The sequence below is a fragment of the Lingula anatina genome, chromosome 10, assembly GCF_051362555.1.
Source record: "Lingula anatina isolate TDL-2025a chromosome 10, LinAna3.0, whole genome shotgun sequence".
Taxonomy (NCBI): domain Eukaryota; kingdom Metazoa; phylum Brachiopoda; class Lingulata; order Lingulida; family Lingulidae; genus Lingula; species Lingula anatina.
In genome coordinates, this window is record NC_141776.1 from 2,890,340 (window position 1) to 2,907,252 (window position 16,913).

General features: G+C 36.9%; 1 protein-coding gene across 1 annotated transcript; it reads left to right on the forward strand.

Annotated features, from left to right (window-relative positions):
* Nucleotides 1-4,238: 4,238 nt before the first annotated feature.
* On the forward strand, nucleotides 4,239-15,328 carry LOC106160671 (RCC1 and BTB domain-containing protein 1). The gene is made up of 15 exons (XM_086997109.1): nucleotides 4,239-4,350; nucleotides 5,794-6,164; nucleotides 6,456-6,563; nucleotides 6,859-7,025; nucleotides 7,498-7,588; nucleotides 8,164-8,231; nucleotides 8,748-8,855; nucleotides 9,186-9,328; nucleotides 9,809-9,999; nucleotides 10,290-10,345; nucleotides 11,180-11,250; nucleotides 12,072-12,125; nucleotides 12,788-12,885; nucleotides 13,271-13,401; nucleotides 14,707-15,328. The coding sequence occupies exons 2-15, from the start codon at nucleotides 5,990-5,992 to the stop codon at nucleotides 14,845-14,847; spliced, it is 1,602 nt and encodes a 533-aa protein (XP_086853235.1). The 5' UTR covers nucleotides 4,239-4,350; nucleotides 5,794-5,989; the 3' UTR covers nucleotides 14,848-15,328.
* Nucleotides 15,329-16,913: the final 1,585 nt, after the last annotated feature.

Sequence of the window (16,913 nt, forward strand, 5' to 3'; positions counted from 1 at the left end):
AACCACAAGTGTCCAAAAAAAAAAAAAAAAAAAAAAAAAAAAAAAAAAAAAAAAAAAAGCAATGGAATTTCCATACAAACAGAAAAGACAGCTAAAAAGAATTTTTTAAAATCTGGAAAACATGTGCGGCTACATCATTTCTAATGAATCAGCAAGGAAAATTGGTCTCGAAAATGCGATGTTGCCACCCCCTGCGTCTGAGAAAATTATTGAAAATTACCTGAATTTTGGAATCAATTTTTCACATTGTTCAGAATCCTAATTATAATTTATCAGATACGGCATTTTCTGTTGTGTTCCTTTCCTAGTCCTACATTGATAGAATCCCACTATATGTGTGTGTCTTTGCTTTTCACCTGCTAAGGCCACACTTTTTTAATTTTATGGATGACATCCTGCGCGCGCACCGATTTTCGTCCGTTCTCCAAAAAAAAAAAAAAAAAATCCCCCCCCCCCCCCCAAGGAAGTCGGTTGTCGCAAACGTCGCTATTGAATTTGCCGGAAAATGCAATCGGCAATCCTCGGCTAATTCCGCAAGCTCCATGCTGTCATTGTCGACTGCGGAGATATCCGAGTAGTTCCGAGTGCGGAAAATAAGCTTTCTGCGCATGCGTATTATCACCACGTGGAAATATGGCCGCTTTGCCGTCAAGTTCATCTCTAGCATTAATTTCAAAATACACGACAATTAAAGTCATAAAGAGAACGGGGGTCGTCGTTTTGGATTGGTTTGCCATTGATATTGGACATGGAGATATCACATTTTTACAATTATACGAAAGGCTAGCCGCGGCCAGCGATCATCGCCCGGAAAATTTCAGTGACATTCTGGCCAGCGATCATCGCCCGGAAAATTTCAGTGACATTCTGTCCAAAGCAGCACATAGGCTTACCAGTTTTTTTTTTATGTACAGACACAGATGTGTCTGTACATATTGCCATCACCTGCGTCTGTCGTCGCCGTCGCCGATGCCGATGGCGATGCCGATGCCGATGCCGATGCCGATGCCGTCGCCGGCGCCGTGCACTTTCCTTGTAAACACGATAAGTGGAAGGCAGTTTCACTTTTTGGCTTTATATTTACAGAGCTGATGAATATTCATAAAACGCAGGTCAAGTTCGAAAATCAGCATGATCGGGCCATTATTGTAGAAGTTATGCTGTTTTTTCACTTTTCAGCATATATGCAACCTTGTAAACACATTTCAAGGAAAACCGTTAGGCTTGTTGTCACGAAACTCACAGGAGTAATCAATCTTACTAAAACGCAGGTCAAGTTCGAAAATCAGCATGATCTGGCCACTATTTTAGTAGTTATGCGGTTTTTTCATTGTTCAGCATATATGCAACACTGTAAACACAATATAAGAAAAACAGAAAGCCCAATTGTCATTAAACTCACAGGAATGGTCAGTCTTACTAAAACGCAGGTTGAGTTAGAAAATCAGCATAATCGGGGCATTATTTTAGAAGTTATGCTGTTTTTTCACATTTCCTCAGATTTCCTCAGATTTAATTCTTAGGCATCTTAAAAGCCTTATTATTTAAGTAATAAGATACGTAAAAGTGTTTGTTTGACATTTCCTGCATCTTTACAACATTGTTAGTTGATTATATAAAAATGATGGTAAACTTGTTATCATGTATTGTGTAATCAAGTGTCAAAAACGGAAATAAACTCATATCATTGCAGTTTGTCAGATTCAATCATCCACTATGTTCAGAATCTCAGAATGGAGGAAATTGGACATTTAACACTGTTCTATTGATACTTTTCTCATCTCATCAATTTTCTTAGTTGGTCATAAAAAAATGGCAGTAAAATGTTTATTTTGTTTTATGTTAAAAAAGTGTTAAAAACGGAAATAAACCCATGTCAGAACAGTGCTGTCTTGTTTCACATTTCCTCAGATTCAATTCTTAGGCATGTTAACAGTCTCATTATTTAACTAATAAGACATGTTAAAGTGTTTGGTTGACATTTCCTGTATCTTTACAACATTATTAGTTGATTATGTAAAACTGAAGGTAAACTTGTTATCATGTATTGTGTAATAAAGTTTCAAAAATGGAAATAAACTCATATCATTGCAGTTTGTCAGATGCAATCATTCACTATGTTTAGAATCTCAGAATGGAGGAAATTGGACATTTAACACTGTTGTATTTATATTTTTCCCATCTCATCAATTTTCTTAGTTGATCATATAAAGATGGCAATAACCTGTTAATTTTGTTTTATGTTAAAAAAATTGTTAAAAATGGAAAACAAAAACATTTCAGAACAGTGCTGTCTTGTTTACATTTTGGCATTTTCAAGTTGTGACTTTGAAGTTCCATATGGGCCTGAAGACCTTTGCTAGTCACATTTTCTGAATATCCATGATACTAATATTTTATTATTAAAATTGATGGTCATTATGCTGTTAAACATTATGTAATATTGCATCAAAATTTGAAAAAAAAACTATTTTGGGCACTGCTCCCATGATGACCATTTAAGAAAAACAATGTCACTTACTGTTCTCAAACAGTACAGTAAATATGAACAGATGTGTCTGTACATATTGCCATCACCTGTATCTGCCGTCGCCGCCGTCACTGTCGCCGGCGCTGGCGCCGTGCACTTTCATTGTAAACATGATAAGTGGAAGGCAGTTTTACTTTTTGGCTGTATGTTTACAGAGCTGATGAATATTCATAAAACGCAGGTCAAGTTCGAAAATCAGCATGATCGGGCCATTTTAAGGGAAGTTATGCTGTTTTTTAACTTTTCAGCATATATGCAACACTGTAAACACATTTCAAGGAAAACTGATAGGCCTGTTGTCATGAAACTCACAGGAGTAATCGATCTTATTATAACGCAGGTCAGGTTCGAAAATCGGCATGATTGGGCCACTGTTTTAGTAGTTATGCTTTTTTCTTCACTTTTCAGCATATATGCAACACAGTAAATACAATATAAGAAAAACAGATGGGCCAATTGTCATGAAACTCACAGGAGTGGTCATTCCTGCTAAAACGCAGGTTGAGTTCAAAAATCAGCTTAATCGGGCCATTATTTCAAAGAAATGCCGTTTTTTCACATTTCCTCAGATTCATTTCTTAGGCATGTTAACAGTTTCATTATTTAATTAATAAGATACTTAAAAGTGTTTGTTTGGCATTTCCTGCATCTTTACAACATTATTAGTTGATTATGTAAAAATGATGGTAAACTTGTTATCGTGTATTGTGTAATAAAGTTTCAAAAATGGAAATAAACTCATATCATTGCAGTTTGTCAGATTCAGTCATTAAAATTTTGCATCAGAATTGACAGTAGCCTATTTTGTGCATAGTTATTTCCTGTTTTTTGTCTGTACATTTGACAGCTTTGCTGCCTTGTTTTTTGTAGCGAAAAAAGGGTCGACAAGAGCGTCGTGGTATTTGGTGGACTGAAGGTCAGACAGGCCACCCGATAGTTGGCTGCTACGTGTGAGTCGAAGTAGACAAAATGGCATCGACCGAAATTACCTTTTTTAGATTTGGTAGTAGGAAGCATAGGCCTATCTTTGCTTCATTTTTTAACAATTTTGTGAAGTGTTCACAATGCTTAAATTTTCTGAGAGTACAAATAAAGACACGCTGTTTATTTGATATTTGTTTTATTGATTGCTATACCAAGAGAATGCATGAAATAACCTTAAATAGATTTGGTAATATGCAGCACATATATATTCATGACTTTTTACCTTTCTACGAAGTAGGCCCTATTCACAATGCTTTAATATTTTGAGAGCATGGATAAAGACATGTTGTTAGTTTGATACGTGTTTCTGTGGTAAATTAGTGTTTCCAGCTGTGTACTGAAAACATAACTTTTCTTAAGCAGTTTTTTTTTTTTTTTGACTGTTTTTTTTTTTTTTTTCGCCCGCTCGCGCCGATTTTGGGGTCCCCAGAGGATGTCATCCATAAAAATAAAAAAGTGTGGCCTAAAAAAAAAAAAAAAAAAACTGATATGGACAATACTTGTTTTAGTTTATGGAAAAGAGTGTGGGTAACACAACCTGCGAATATCTCTAGAAAAATAGGAAATTAAAAAATATTTCAAAAGATAAATGAAAAATAAAAAACGACGACATGATAATTATTAACGTACATACATAATAATTGCTGATATAACTAAATCCACTAAATCAACCACTGCTCAATGCAAAGCTTGCTTCGGAAAATACAATAGAGCTTTTCTTGTGCGACACCTACAGTCGAAAACAGATAGATTAGAAAAGCACAAAAAGAAAGGAAAACTGATCGAAAACTTCTTTTTCGGCGCATTAGCACGCTGTTTAATTTACATCAGCGAAGGTATGTGTAAATGACTAAAGGTAGATAGTAATATTTACTCGAGTAAGTGCATGGCATTACCGCTAATAAGTTTTTATTGTACGTATACCAACTCAGCTCTTGTCAGATTATTTTTGCGATATGACTCATGAGAGACAGTGAATAGGTACATTTTGTACACAGTGAATAGGTACATTCTGCATATATAGTAGGTGCCCGCGTTAAGGTCATGATAAGAAAAGTTCGCATCTGATGAAGGAATAGAGCTCTTCAGAGAAGTTCTCTTCTGATGCATATTGATTGCGGGTCATGATCGTGTGTGTGCAAAGAATGACAGTTTTGTCTGAGTGATAGGACTCTGAAAGACAGTTCGAATGAAATATTACCAGTACAATGCATCTTCTTGCCTTAAGTTAATATGATGGGTTGCGCGTGTGTCCTCTCCGTTCAGACATGCCAGCCACAGCTACAGAGTCAGAATTACATGACCAGGCGTCCAGCAAAAGTATTAACCATTATTTCACCATTTTAAAGAGGGTATAGGGAATACCTTTTGCGTTCCACGTGATTGGCCTTATTTTTCTAGTGTTATGCCTTATTTGAGCCCTATATTCTGCGTGAAACGTATTTCGGGAATTCTTGGTGATTTGTGATTGAGCTGTTTTAATCTTGGTGATTGGTGATTAAGGGGGGGGGGGGGGGGGGTATTCCCTACGCTCTTTAAACACCCTCCACTATTTGGCAGAATAGTACGTGGCTGCCCAGGGTAGACCCAGGCTTTATACCTCAGTGGTAGAGCCCTCTCAAGAGCAAGCATCCCTGGTTTGATCTATGGTAGAGTATGGTATCTTCTCCCAAAATGCTACAATAAAACAATGTAAGCAGAAATAAACATTTATTTTTACAGCCTTTACATAATTTAACCAGATTTAATTTGATTGGTCCAAACAGGTGGAATGTAAGTTAAGGTATGGTAGGGAGTTTGTCTTTAGAAAACAACTCCTTGGTCTTGGTCATCCAAGATCACCTAAAGCATTTGCAATTAAAAAGAAATTAAAAAAAATTAAAGTTTGTTGAAAATTGTTCATATTTAATCAGATTAACACGCCTCTATACTTGTTTCCAACGTAGTAGTATTTGTTAAATCACCAGCTTTTCTGTATTTAACTCAATGCCAGGCAAAGGCATTTTAATCTGTTAATATGATTGCTTTCAGCGAAAGGCCACGCAGGGATAGTTGGAACCACCAAGTACGATAACTTCATTGTTAGTTTTCCTGGTGCAATTAAGATAACTAGTTTTCTACCCTATACCAGGGCGGCAGATATTACAGGCACATTTTTCGACCAGCCACACTTAGAAGATTGACCATATTTAGCAAGAAACATTATCTGTGGATATCTAGTAAAAAAGTCAATCTGTGGCCCTGGTAGAGGGTACTAGTTTTCCCTGTCTATTATTCAGGTTCCTTCCATGTCAACCATTCAAACAGCCGTCCCCAGGCTGTGTGTACTCCTAACTGGTCTAATCCATCCAAGACCTGGGTGCATGTACCTCCCTCTGCCAGCTGCTGTGCCACCAGGGCTGTTCCATTAACCTCCCTCTGGACTTGCAATTTACATGTAACACACTGGCTGTTCCACTTCTCGCTCCTGTCAACATGACTTCACTGGACCTGGATCGTTGGCCGATCTTCAGTCTGCTGGACCCAGACTTCAGGAATAGCATCGTCCAGGCGTGCGTGTTTGGAAGTGCTGGGAATGAGGCCATGATGGTGACCAAGGACGATGATGTGTATTCGTTGGGATCGAATTGCTGTGGCTGTTTGGGGTTAGGTGTGTAGCAATATAAATATTTGTTATTTGATATCTGATACCAGATTTTCATTTAAGGCACAAACATTACCGAAAATGTAAAACAGTTAATTGACATTAATAGTTAACATATCAGTTGAATGTAAAGTATTTTTTTTATGATTAATTAAAATCATTTTATAATATTTGGTTATGTTTAGGATATTTAGCTTCCCATGCAAGGCTTGAAAAAATTGATGTGGCTAAGTAAAAAAAATCAGATATTTGGTCTAGAACATTTAATTACCCTGTGCAATGTTGCCATGGTAACAGGTGACTCACAGAGCAGCATGGAACCCAAGAAGGTAGAACAGCTGTGTAGAAAGAATGTGGTGGACTTTGCTTATGGAAGCGGGCCACATGTCTTATCCATTACTGCAGGTAAATTGTAAAAGAAGTGTGAAGAAAAAAAAAACAAATAAGCAAAAATTAGTAATCTGTTATTAATAATTACGATCATAAATAATGATTGTTAGTAATTTGATAATAATTAAATAATTACAAGAACTAAGTTCTAATTCTGTTATGATGTCATTTTATATAGGTGGAGACCTGTATAGCTGGGGTTACAATGGTTATTACTATTATTATTATTATTATTATTAGGTTGAGACCTGTAAAGCTGGGGGGTCACAATTATTATTATTATTATTATAATAATAATTATTATTATTAGGTGGAGACCTGTACAGCTGGGGTCACAATGGCTACTGTCAGCTAGGTAATGGCAGTACTAACCAAGGCACAGTACCCATGCTAATATCCACTAACCTGATAGGGAAGAAGATTTGCCAGGTCGCCTGTGGTAGTCACCACTCACTGGCCAGGACCTTGGAGGGAGAGGTGGGACGCAGGGATTTGTGCTCATATTGAGAGGGGGTATATCTTTGTGATCAGACAATTTTTTTTTTTTTATAGGCTGTTTTTCCCCCTTTTTTATATATCCTTAAGTGGCTCCAAGACCCTAGTCCTAAGGCCACCCAAACATTTCTACCTATTTTTTTCCCCAACAATCCTAAATCACATGTGAGTAATAGAGTTGAACTATTATGCTGTGCAAGGTTCTACCAGGAAAAAATTAAATGAATTATCTCCATTGGAAGTTTTACAGTCTTTAAATACTTCATTCAAGGTGTGTGTGTGTGTGTGTGTGTGTGTGTGTGTGTGTGTGTGTGTGTGTGTGTGTGTGCTTCTGTGTGTTTGCGCGCACATGCATGTGGGTGTGGGGGTTGGAGGGGTGGGAGAGATTTAAATAAATATTTTGTATAAATTATCCCTATCGGAAGTCTAACAGTCTTCATATATTTCATTCCAGGTATTTGCGTGGGGTCAGAACAACTGTGGTCAGGTTGGGTCAGGCACCACCACTAACCAGCCCACCCCCAGGAGAGTCACTGCCTGTATAGGTAATATCTGTGTGTGTGTGTGTGTGTGTGTGTGTGTGTGTGTGTGTGTGTGTGTGTGTGTGTGTGAGAGAGAGAGAGAGAGAGAGAGAGAGAGAGAGAGCGGGTGTGTGCATGTGTGCTCTCGTGCACATTTGTCTGTAGTATATATGTGTGTACTGACTTTATATACATCATACAATGTATGTGTGTGTATGGATGCATACATCAAGACGTCACACGCACATGTTTTATGTGTGCATGTACCCAAGTATACTGGTGGGGAAGAGGAGGTGAGTTAGAGAGAAGGTCAGGATTTCTTTTAATGAAATTTTAATCGCTTAAGGTTGGGATAGTTATGACCTCGCATACATGGCTTTTGTTGTTCTCTTGGATATGATTGTCAAAATCACAGATTTGCAATCATCTGAAATGAAAACTGAAAAAGAAATTATCAGCGGTGAAGATATATATTTGTACAATTTTAACATTAAGGCACATGAAAATCAACAAGTATTTGTATATAGAAACTGCTTTAAAAAATTAACCAACTATATTTGTGTGCCAATTAATTTAATAATTTTTATTTTAAATTCCAGGTTCCAAAGTTGTCGTTCAGATTGCATGTGGGCAGACATCTTCAATGGCTTTGTTAGACACAGGAGATGTGAGTATAAACACCAATTAAATACTTTTTTAATAACCAGAGAGTATGGCTATTGCTTTAGATCAGTGCTTACTCTGTCATATCTTGTCTGTTGCTATAAAAAAAAGAAAGAAATGACTTTTTTTTTAAACCAACTTTATTATACTGGATTGCCAATTGAAGTTACTGAGGTACGGATACTGTATTTTACAAGATCTTGAAGTGAAGATAACCTGTATTTTGGTCTAACTTTAAGTTAAGACTGACTTTTGGCCTGAGAAATATTCTTCAGTGAGACGGAACTCAAAAGTGAAGCTCATACTGGCCGGTGAATGTTGTAGTGATATTTCTGGAACTTAGGCATTCGAATTTTATGTATGACCAAGTATGAAAAGATTGAGCCATTACTGTAATTTCATGAAACTGTTGCTTGTTTTTCAATTTAAGATAAATTACTTCCTTTTAAGATCAGCTTTAACATTAAAGTAGTACTTTCATGAAACCAGTGCTTGTACACGTGTTTGTTTCTGTATTTAGGTGTATGGCTGGGGTTATAATGGCAATGGACAGCTGGGACTAGGAAACAATGTGAACCAACCTAACCCCTGCAGAGTGGCTGGACTCACTGGGATCTTCATCAATCAGGTTAATATATCTCTTTTTATCTGTTATATTCTATTATAAATATATATTCATCGTCCAGGTAAGTAGAACACATTTGACTTACACCAAGGTAAATATATCTTAAAGGGATAGCAACTCTTTGTATGAGATTCTTATTTCACAATAAATGCATTGTAAACAACTCACAGAAAGATAATAAATTCTCTTTTACCACCAAAACAGCTGTTATCACAATTATTTTAAAATCTGTGCTTGCCATCTGACCACATAATCTCCACAGATGGCTGTCTGCCTATCTGTTAGTCCCCTATTCTGAATGTGGCCTAAAGTGCATACCTACTCCCCTTACAGATCACGTGTGGCTACGCGCACTCCCTGGCGCTGTCTGACGAGGGCACGCTGTGGGCCTGGGGTGCTAACTCCTATGGACAGCTGGGGACGGGGAACAAGGCCAATATGGTCACTCCTGCCAAGGTGGCTACTGACAAGGGAAGGTGAGAAGATTAATGGTGACATGACCAACTTTGGGTTTAGTGAATTGGGATGTTAGCAGATTGAAGTATAGGCCTTTTGGGATTAGTAAAGCTTTGGCGTTCCACCTTTCTGATCCTCTGGTGTGATTTAGGTTTGTGGAGATACCTGTATCAGCCTTTCCAGGCCTGTAGCCAGGGAGGGTTTGAGGGGTTTGAAAGAAATCCTCTTTTTGCCAGGAAAAGGTCCCTTCTGGATGAAATTTGATCTAGGTACACAAAGGTTTTATGATAAAAGGTCTACTTTTTCAGTAAAAGAGCTACTCTTTTGAAATTGCTGGATACGGGCCTGCTTTTGTTACAATCACATCTCTAACCAAGCTGGTGATACATACCCAGAAGGCAGTGTTCTTTCTTATCCTGTGATTTGTTTTTTAGGTTTTTGCAGACCCAAGCCTGCCATTTCAATGGCAATTGTAATCCTAACCATCTCTATTTTTTCAGGTTTGTGGAGATTGCCGCCTGCCACTACAACCACACTTCTACGGGAATGTTGCAGAACGGGCGTGTGTTGATGTGGGGGCAGTGTAGGGGACAGTCAATTACGGTACCCATCGAGACAAAGTTCCACACCATCGATGATGTGTTCTCGGCATTTGCTCACCCTCCTGTGACCTGCAGAACACTACAGCTGGGTCAGTGGTGCCGATACGGTTTTTAATGTTGTTTATTCATCTATTTGCAAATTTTTCTGTTCTAGTAGAATTAGGTATATTTCAAGAAAAAAAGTAAGGTCACCTTAATTGCTTATGTATCTATTTGTACTGTTAATTATCCTAATTTATATAGTTTGTGTTTTAAAATTAAATTAGAATGTATAGAATAATTATATTTAAATGTAATTAAATGGGACATTCAGAGCCCATTAAGTTTTGGAATTATTTAGAAATTGAGATTTTTCAAAGTGTTTTTATTTTACTTTCAGAACATGTAAACAGCTGCAAAGTGCCAGACAGTGTGTTCAAGGCCTTTGATGACCCTGTATGTATAAACACAGAGAATGAGTTTTAAAAAATCTAAATCTTCAATTTCCATATTATTGTGGTAGTACCTTGAGTTCCTGAGTGACTGGATATGCATATGCTAGTCATGTATAATGTGAACTTCAGTTGCATTCAGAACAGTGGACTTGTTAGTCTGTGGGTCAAATATGACAACCCACTAAAAAGCTTGCTGTCTAATCTGCTAATAGACACTGGATAGATATCCCATGGGGAAGTGTTCAAGTGGGACAGCCATATTTGACCCTTGGTCTAGTTAGTCCACTGTTCTGAATGGCTCCTTTGTTAAGAGATAAGTCTGTTTAAAAGCTATACCCCAAGTCTTGTTTACATTGAAGATAGACTGACTTTACTTGACCCAGACCTTTGCTATATGCCGACCTTGTTTACATTGAAGATGGATCAAGTTAACCCAATTGTTGGCATAATTTCTTTGCTGGCTAAGTGATTTGACTTTACTAACCACAGTGTGTAAATTGTTTAATCTAACCCCCCCCCCCCCCCCCCCCCCCCCCACACACACACACACACACAAACTAACATCCTTCCCTCTGCTCTCAGCTATTGGTTACAGCTGTGTCCAGATTTCATTGAAGGACAAAAGTGACCTAAGATACGGCAATAGTGACCTAAAAGTGAACAATATTGCCTTAAGATAGGACAAAAGTGACCTAAGATAGGACAATAGTGACGAAAGATAGGACAGCAGTGACCTCATTTCAGGACACAGCTGTTGGTATTTCAAGGTTCCCAATTGACCTTTCAATATGATACTGAGTGACCCCATTTCAAGACACTAATGTTTTTATTTCAGGACACAAGTGATCTCAAGTTTTTAGTTGAAGGTCGACAAATTCATGTGCACAAATGTTTGCTTAAGATTAGGTAAGAAATAGTTTATTCATGTAAGTAGATTGTTATTTCCTGAACTCATAGGAGGAATATTGTGCTATAAAAACCTCTGTGCAATTTGATCTTATTGCTTAGTTTTGATCCTTGTCAAATAAATAAATAAATAAATAAATAAATGAATGAATGAATGAATAAATAACTCAAATAAATAAATAAATAAATGAATGAATGAATGAATGAATAAATAAATAAATAAATAAATAAATAAATAAATAAACGACTCCGGCCTTCACTTGATTTTCTGTTGAATGCATTCTAACTTTTACATAATATCCCTTAACAAAATGAAATGTTTGCAGCAATATTGCAGCAAATTTGTTGCAAATTTGCAGCTGGCCTGATATTTTGCTAAGAGCTTAAAAATATCCCATAGTTTCCATACCTACAAGAACATGTTGGATGGGCTATAGGAAATCAAAAAGTGATCATGAGAGAGAAAGTGAGAGTGAAGAGAGAAAAAAGAGAAGAGCTGTGACAGAGAGAGAGAGAGAGAGGGAGGCAGAGAGAGTGGGGGAGAGAGAGAGAGAGAGAGAGAGAGAGAGAGAGAGAGAGGGAGGCAGAGAGAGTGGGAGAGAGAGAGAGAGAGAGAGGGAGGGAGGTAGAGAGAGTGGGAGAGAGAGAGAGGGAGGGAGGCAGAGAGAGTGGGAGAGAGAGAGAGAGAGAGAGGGAGGGAAGCAGAGAGAGTGAGAGAGAGAGGAGAGAGAAGAGGGTGACAGAGAAAGAGAGAGGTTGAACTGATCTCTGCCCCTACTCCCTCTATAAAGCCCATTATGAGCTGTCTGTCTATATTCCAGGTGTGAACATTTCCGGTCCATGTTCCAGACATGTTGGGATGAAGATAATAAAAAGTAACAACACCTTTATATACTTTTCATTCTTTTGGTTCAAGGATATTCAGTGATCTTTCATTAATGCAATACTTCAAAAAAGAATAAATAATTTACCATTAATAATGAAATAGGTAAAAAATTAGAAATAATAATGCAGAAAAAATTATTTCTTTAGTAGTTAAGCTGGTATTGTGACAATATCACATGCACAGTTGTAGTACGTGGTTTCTATTTTCCCTCTTACATTTTTAATAATACTGAGGTGGCACTAGCAATTTTTTTCACTTAGCCAAATTACTACTTTTTCATCACTTTTTGGTACAAATGGCTTAAATTTGACTTAAATCAGTCAAATTAACCCTATTTTGTTTAGCCAAGGTCGGTCAGTTTTAGCATTTGGCTAAATTGGCGAGTGTTAGCGCTACCCCAGCAATACATTCCAATACACTAAACCAAACAAAAGATCCATTTATAAATGTGTAGATTGTCTTTTAATTTAGTTGACAAGGGATATATCAAATAATCTTTTCTTTGGACCCATGAGACAGAAAATTAACAAAAGAAAAGAAATACGGCATAAACTGTATATGGTCTATGTTTCAGCGTGATAGAGATTACTCAGTTCATGTACCCTGTGTACAGAGCCTTCCTGCATGAACTGTATATGGTCTATGTTTCAGTGTGATAGAGATTACTCAGTTCACGTACCCTGTGTACCGAGCCTTCCTGCAGTATCTGTACTCTGACATGGTGGACTTGGCCCCAGAGGATGCCATAGGTGAGGGTCCATAACCAGAATTTTTTTACCTATTTCCTAGGAATTCCTCAAATGTTTGAGCTTAGACTGTTATTGTTTGTCAGGAAAAATTAAATTATAGATTCTTGAAGTATTAAGACGCAATTAAATTTCAGCTTATCATTTGCCACCTTTGCTGGCCTTAATTTTGAAAATGAGTTGAATGAAAATGTGATTTTCTATGTGATTCTTCAAGTTGAAAGGAATTTCATTTGAATTGAAGTTATAAGTTTCACTTAGAAAATTTCAGCTGCATAACGTGTATTGATAAATGTAGGTTTGGAGAGAGAAGGTAAAAGGTGGAGGGGATAGAAAAGAAAGAAAAATCAATAAAAACCAAAAATATGATACCCATTTATATTTTAAGGCCTACTGGACCTGGCTAACTCATACTGTGAGACACAGCTGAAAAGAATCTGCGAAAAGATCATAAGACAAGGAATAACTGTAGACAACGCTGCTATGCTGTACGCCGCCGCCATCAAATATCATGCTAAGGTATGTTTGAGGTACAATTTCACAAAATAACAGAGTTCAAATGTTCCTTTCAAATTAAATCATGAAATACCTCAGATTTCAAAAGCTGGTCTCAAAATAATTTACAAAATGACTTGGTTCGAAAGTTGGTCTCTATGTAATTAAAGACTGATGATTTTAGTTTCCTTTTACCTAAGATAAGAGGTCCACTTGAATCAAAATACGGAGGTAAATTTTGAAAAAAAAAATTTAAGAAATCTGTTGAGGAGGGCCATGGGATACGTACGTCAGGGTTCACATGGGACATGATATTGTAGTAAAAGATGTTTGAAACACCAATTTATTATGTACAGACACAGATGTGTCTGTACATATTGCCATCACCTGCGTCTGTCGTCGCCGTCGTCGCCGATGCCGTCGCCAATGCCGGCGCCGTGCACTTTCCTTGTTAACACGATAAGTGGAGGGCAGTTTTACTTTTTGGCTTTATATTTACAGAGCTGATGAATATTCATAAAACGCAGGTCAAGTTCGAAAATCAGCATGATCAGGCCATTATTGTAGAAGTTATGCTGTTTGTTCACTTTTCAGCATATATGCAACCCTGTTAACACATTTTAAGGAAAACCGATAGGCCTGTTGTCATGAAACTCACAGGAGTAATCAATCTTACTAAAACGCAGGTCAAGTTCGAAAATCGGCATGATCGGGCCACTATTTTAGTAGTTATGCTGTTTTTTCACTTTTTAGCATATATGCAACACTGTAAACACAATATAAGAAAAACAGATTGACCAATTGTCATTTAACTCACAGGAGTGGTCAATCTTACTAAAATGCAGGTTGAGTTTGAAAATTAGTATAATTGGGCCATTGTTTTAGAAGTCATGCTGTTTTTTCACATTTCCTCAAATTCAGTTCTTAGTCATGTTAACAGTCTTATTATTTAATTAATAAGACACATAAAAGTGTTTGTTTGACATTTCCTGCATCTTTACAACATTGTTAGTTGATTATGTAGAAATGATGGTTAACTTGTTATCATGTATTGTGTAATAAAGTGTCAAAAATGTAAATAAACTCATATCAGTCAGATTCAATCATTTACTATGTTCAGAATCTCAGAATGGAGGAAATTGGACATTTGACACAGTTCTATTGACATTTGTCCCATCTCATCAATTTTCTTAGTTGATCATATAAAAATGGCAGTAAACTGTTTATTTCATCTTATATTAAAAAAGTGTTAAAAATGGAAATTAACCCATTTCAGCACAGTGCTGTCTAGTTATTATTATTATTATTATATGTTTTGTGTACTTTCAGGAGCTTGAAGAATTCTGTTTCAGGTTCTGTCTGAACCACCTGACCGCCATTACCCAGACCGAGGCTTTTCACAACCTTGATGAGATGACAGTGAAGGAGTTTATCTCGCTTGCTGGAAGACATGGAGCTTTTAAGAACTAAAAGTGCAAGCCTCTGCTAGGGAATGAAGCAAAAATAATTCTTCTGGAAAATATCAAGATTTAGTTGACATTGTATTCAGCGCTTTCCACCTGGATAACTGCATGTCGGTCTTGAGATTTTGAACAAAGTTTGTGAAGAACTTTTTTCAGATACTTGTCAACGAACAAACAGACAAACCAATATTTACATGTATAACTACATAACCTCCTTCACTGACGGAGGTACTTAACTTACAAGCATATTCAGAACTAAGTCAAAGTTACTTGTATGATCCATCGACAGAGATGCAATATGAAAATGGAGGGGAGGGAGGATGAATTATCCCCTCCCATTTTCTTTCACCTTGTCCTTCCCCCTTTTCTGCTTTGCTACCAGTAGTACTTGGTTCTAAAGATGGTTTAATTTTTTTAAAGGGGGAAAGGGAGAGGAGGCTTATGGAGGAGTGATTACACAAAACATTCTAATTTGAGTTTTTTTTTTTTTTTTTTTTTTTTTTGGGGGGGGGGGGTCTCAACTTAAAAAAAAGGACAAGGGATGCATCCCCTGTGCACTGTGATCTTGTTTTTTGCACAGCATGTAGCCTCCCGTTGCAAGTCATAAATGCATGCTAAGGATTAACTTTTTTAGTCTCTGTTCACAACTAAGTTGAGCCGTAACGTAACTGAGCCCCGGTTCAAATATGGTGCACACTTGAAGGCATGCCACTTAATACAATATCCCTTGTTTTGCATGCATGGTGTCCCTGCAGGGATCACACAGCATGCTTTCAAGTGGGTCCTGCCATATTTTAGCCACATCTCAGTTTGGCCCAGCTCAGCTTGATTGTGAACAAACCCACATTTGCAACATTAACCATGTTGTTACTAGTGCAGCGTCATATTGTTTCAGAGTACTACTGTTTGTTTGTGACATGCTATCATCCTAGCAGGATGCAACATTTAAGGTGAATGTGTTAAAAAAGACTTGAGATGTCAATGCCATGTGTTGCACTTTTAGCCTTTGTGGCCTTTTTTGAAAAAAAGAATTGTGAAATACTGTGTTTGTGAGAATGATGATGTAAAAGATGCATCAAATTAGGTTCAGTTGTGTTGCACTTTTAGCCTTTGTGGCCTTTTTTGAAAAAAAGAATTGTGAAATACTGTGTTTGTGAGAATGATGATGTAAAAGATGCATCAAATTAGGTTCAGTTGTGTTGATCTCAACACGGCAAGCTTGGTATCAATTTTTTGTGTAAAGTAAATATCAAACCCAGTCATTATTTAAAACATTAAAACATTAAATCATTAGTGTGATATAAGTGAAAATTAGGTGAAACTGTAAGGGCACAATTGTCTTGCTTGGCCTTTTTCACAATGATCGGTGTGGTTTTCCGTACCGCCCAGTTTGACTGGTCTTAAGATGCAATAAAACTAGGGGGTTATTCCCTTACCGATGTACTAACCAAAATTAATCCTATTAACTAGCTTTGCTTAGTGCAGGGGCTCCATTTTTTTGTTTAGGGGCCCCTCGTGTAAGAGCCAGTAGCCGGTCACTGAAATGGGGGTGGTACGGGTAGAAACTGTTTTAAATGTGAAAAGGGCCTTATAAGATCTCGAGGACCAGTGGAATATAAAGAGGATTTTGTTGTTAACATTGTGTTGACTTTTGTCTTAATGTATCAAATATAAATATTAATTATGCAGTAAAAGTGACAGTATTAATAATTATTATATTTTTAGTCTTGTAAGACTTACTGGAATATGTTTCAACATATCTGTGCATATTTGATTAAATTCTGTCTTGGCAATTTTTTTTTTTTTTTTTTTTTTTTTTTTTTTTTTTTTTTTTTTTTTTTTGCATGTGTACCCATGTTCATGGTGTAAATTGAAAAATAGAACTTAAAAATGGAACAAAAATAAAGCATTTCACTTTTTGTGGATTTTCCCATCTGTTAGTGAATTGGAGTGTTTAGTGTCTTGGGTGTTTGAAGAATAGCAAACACAATATCCAACTAGACTGTTGCATCATTTGACATTAAGGCAAAGCTGAACTGAAACTGAGGTTTGCTACACAGCTGTATAAATATT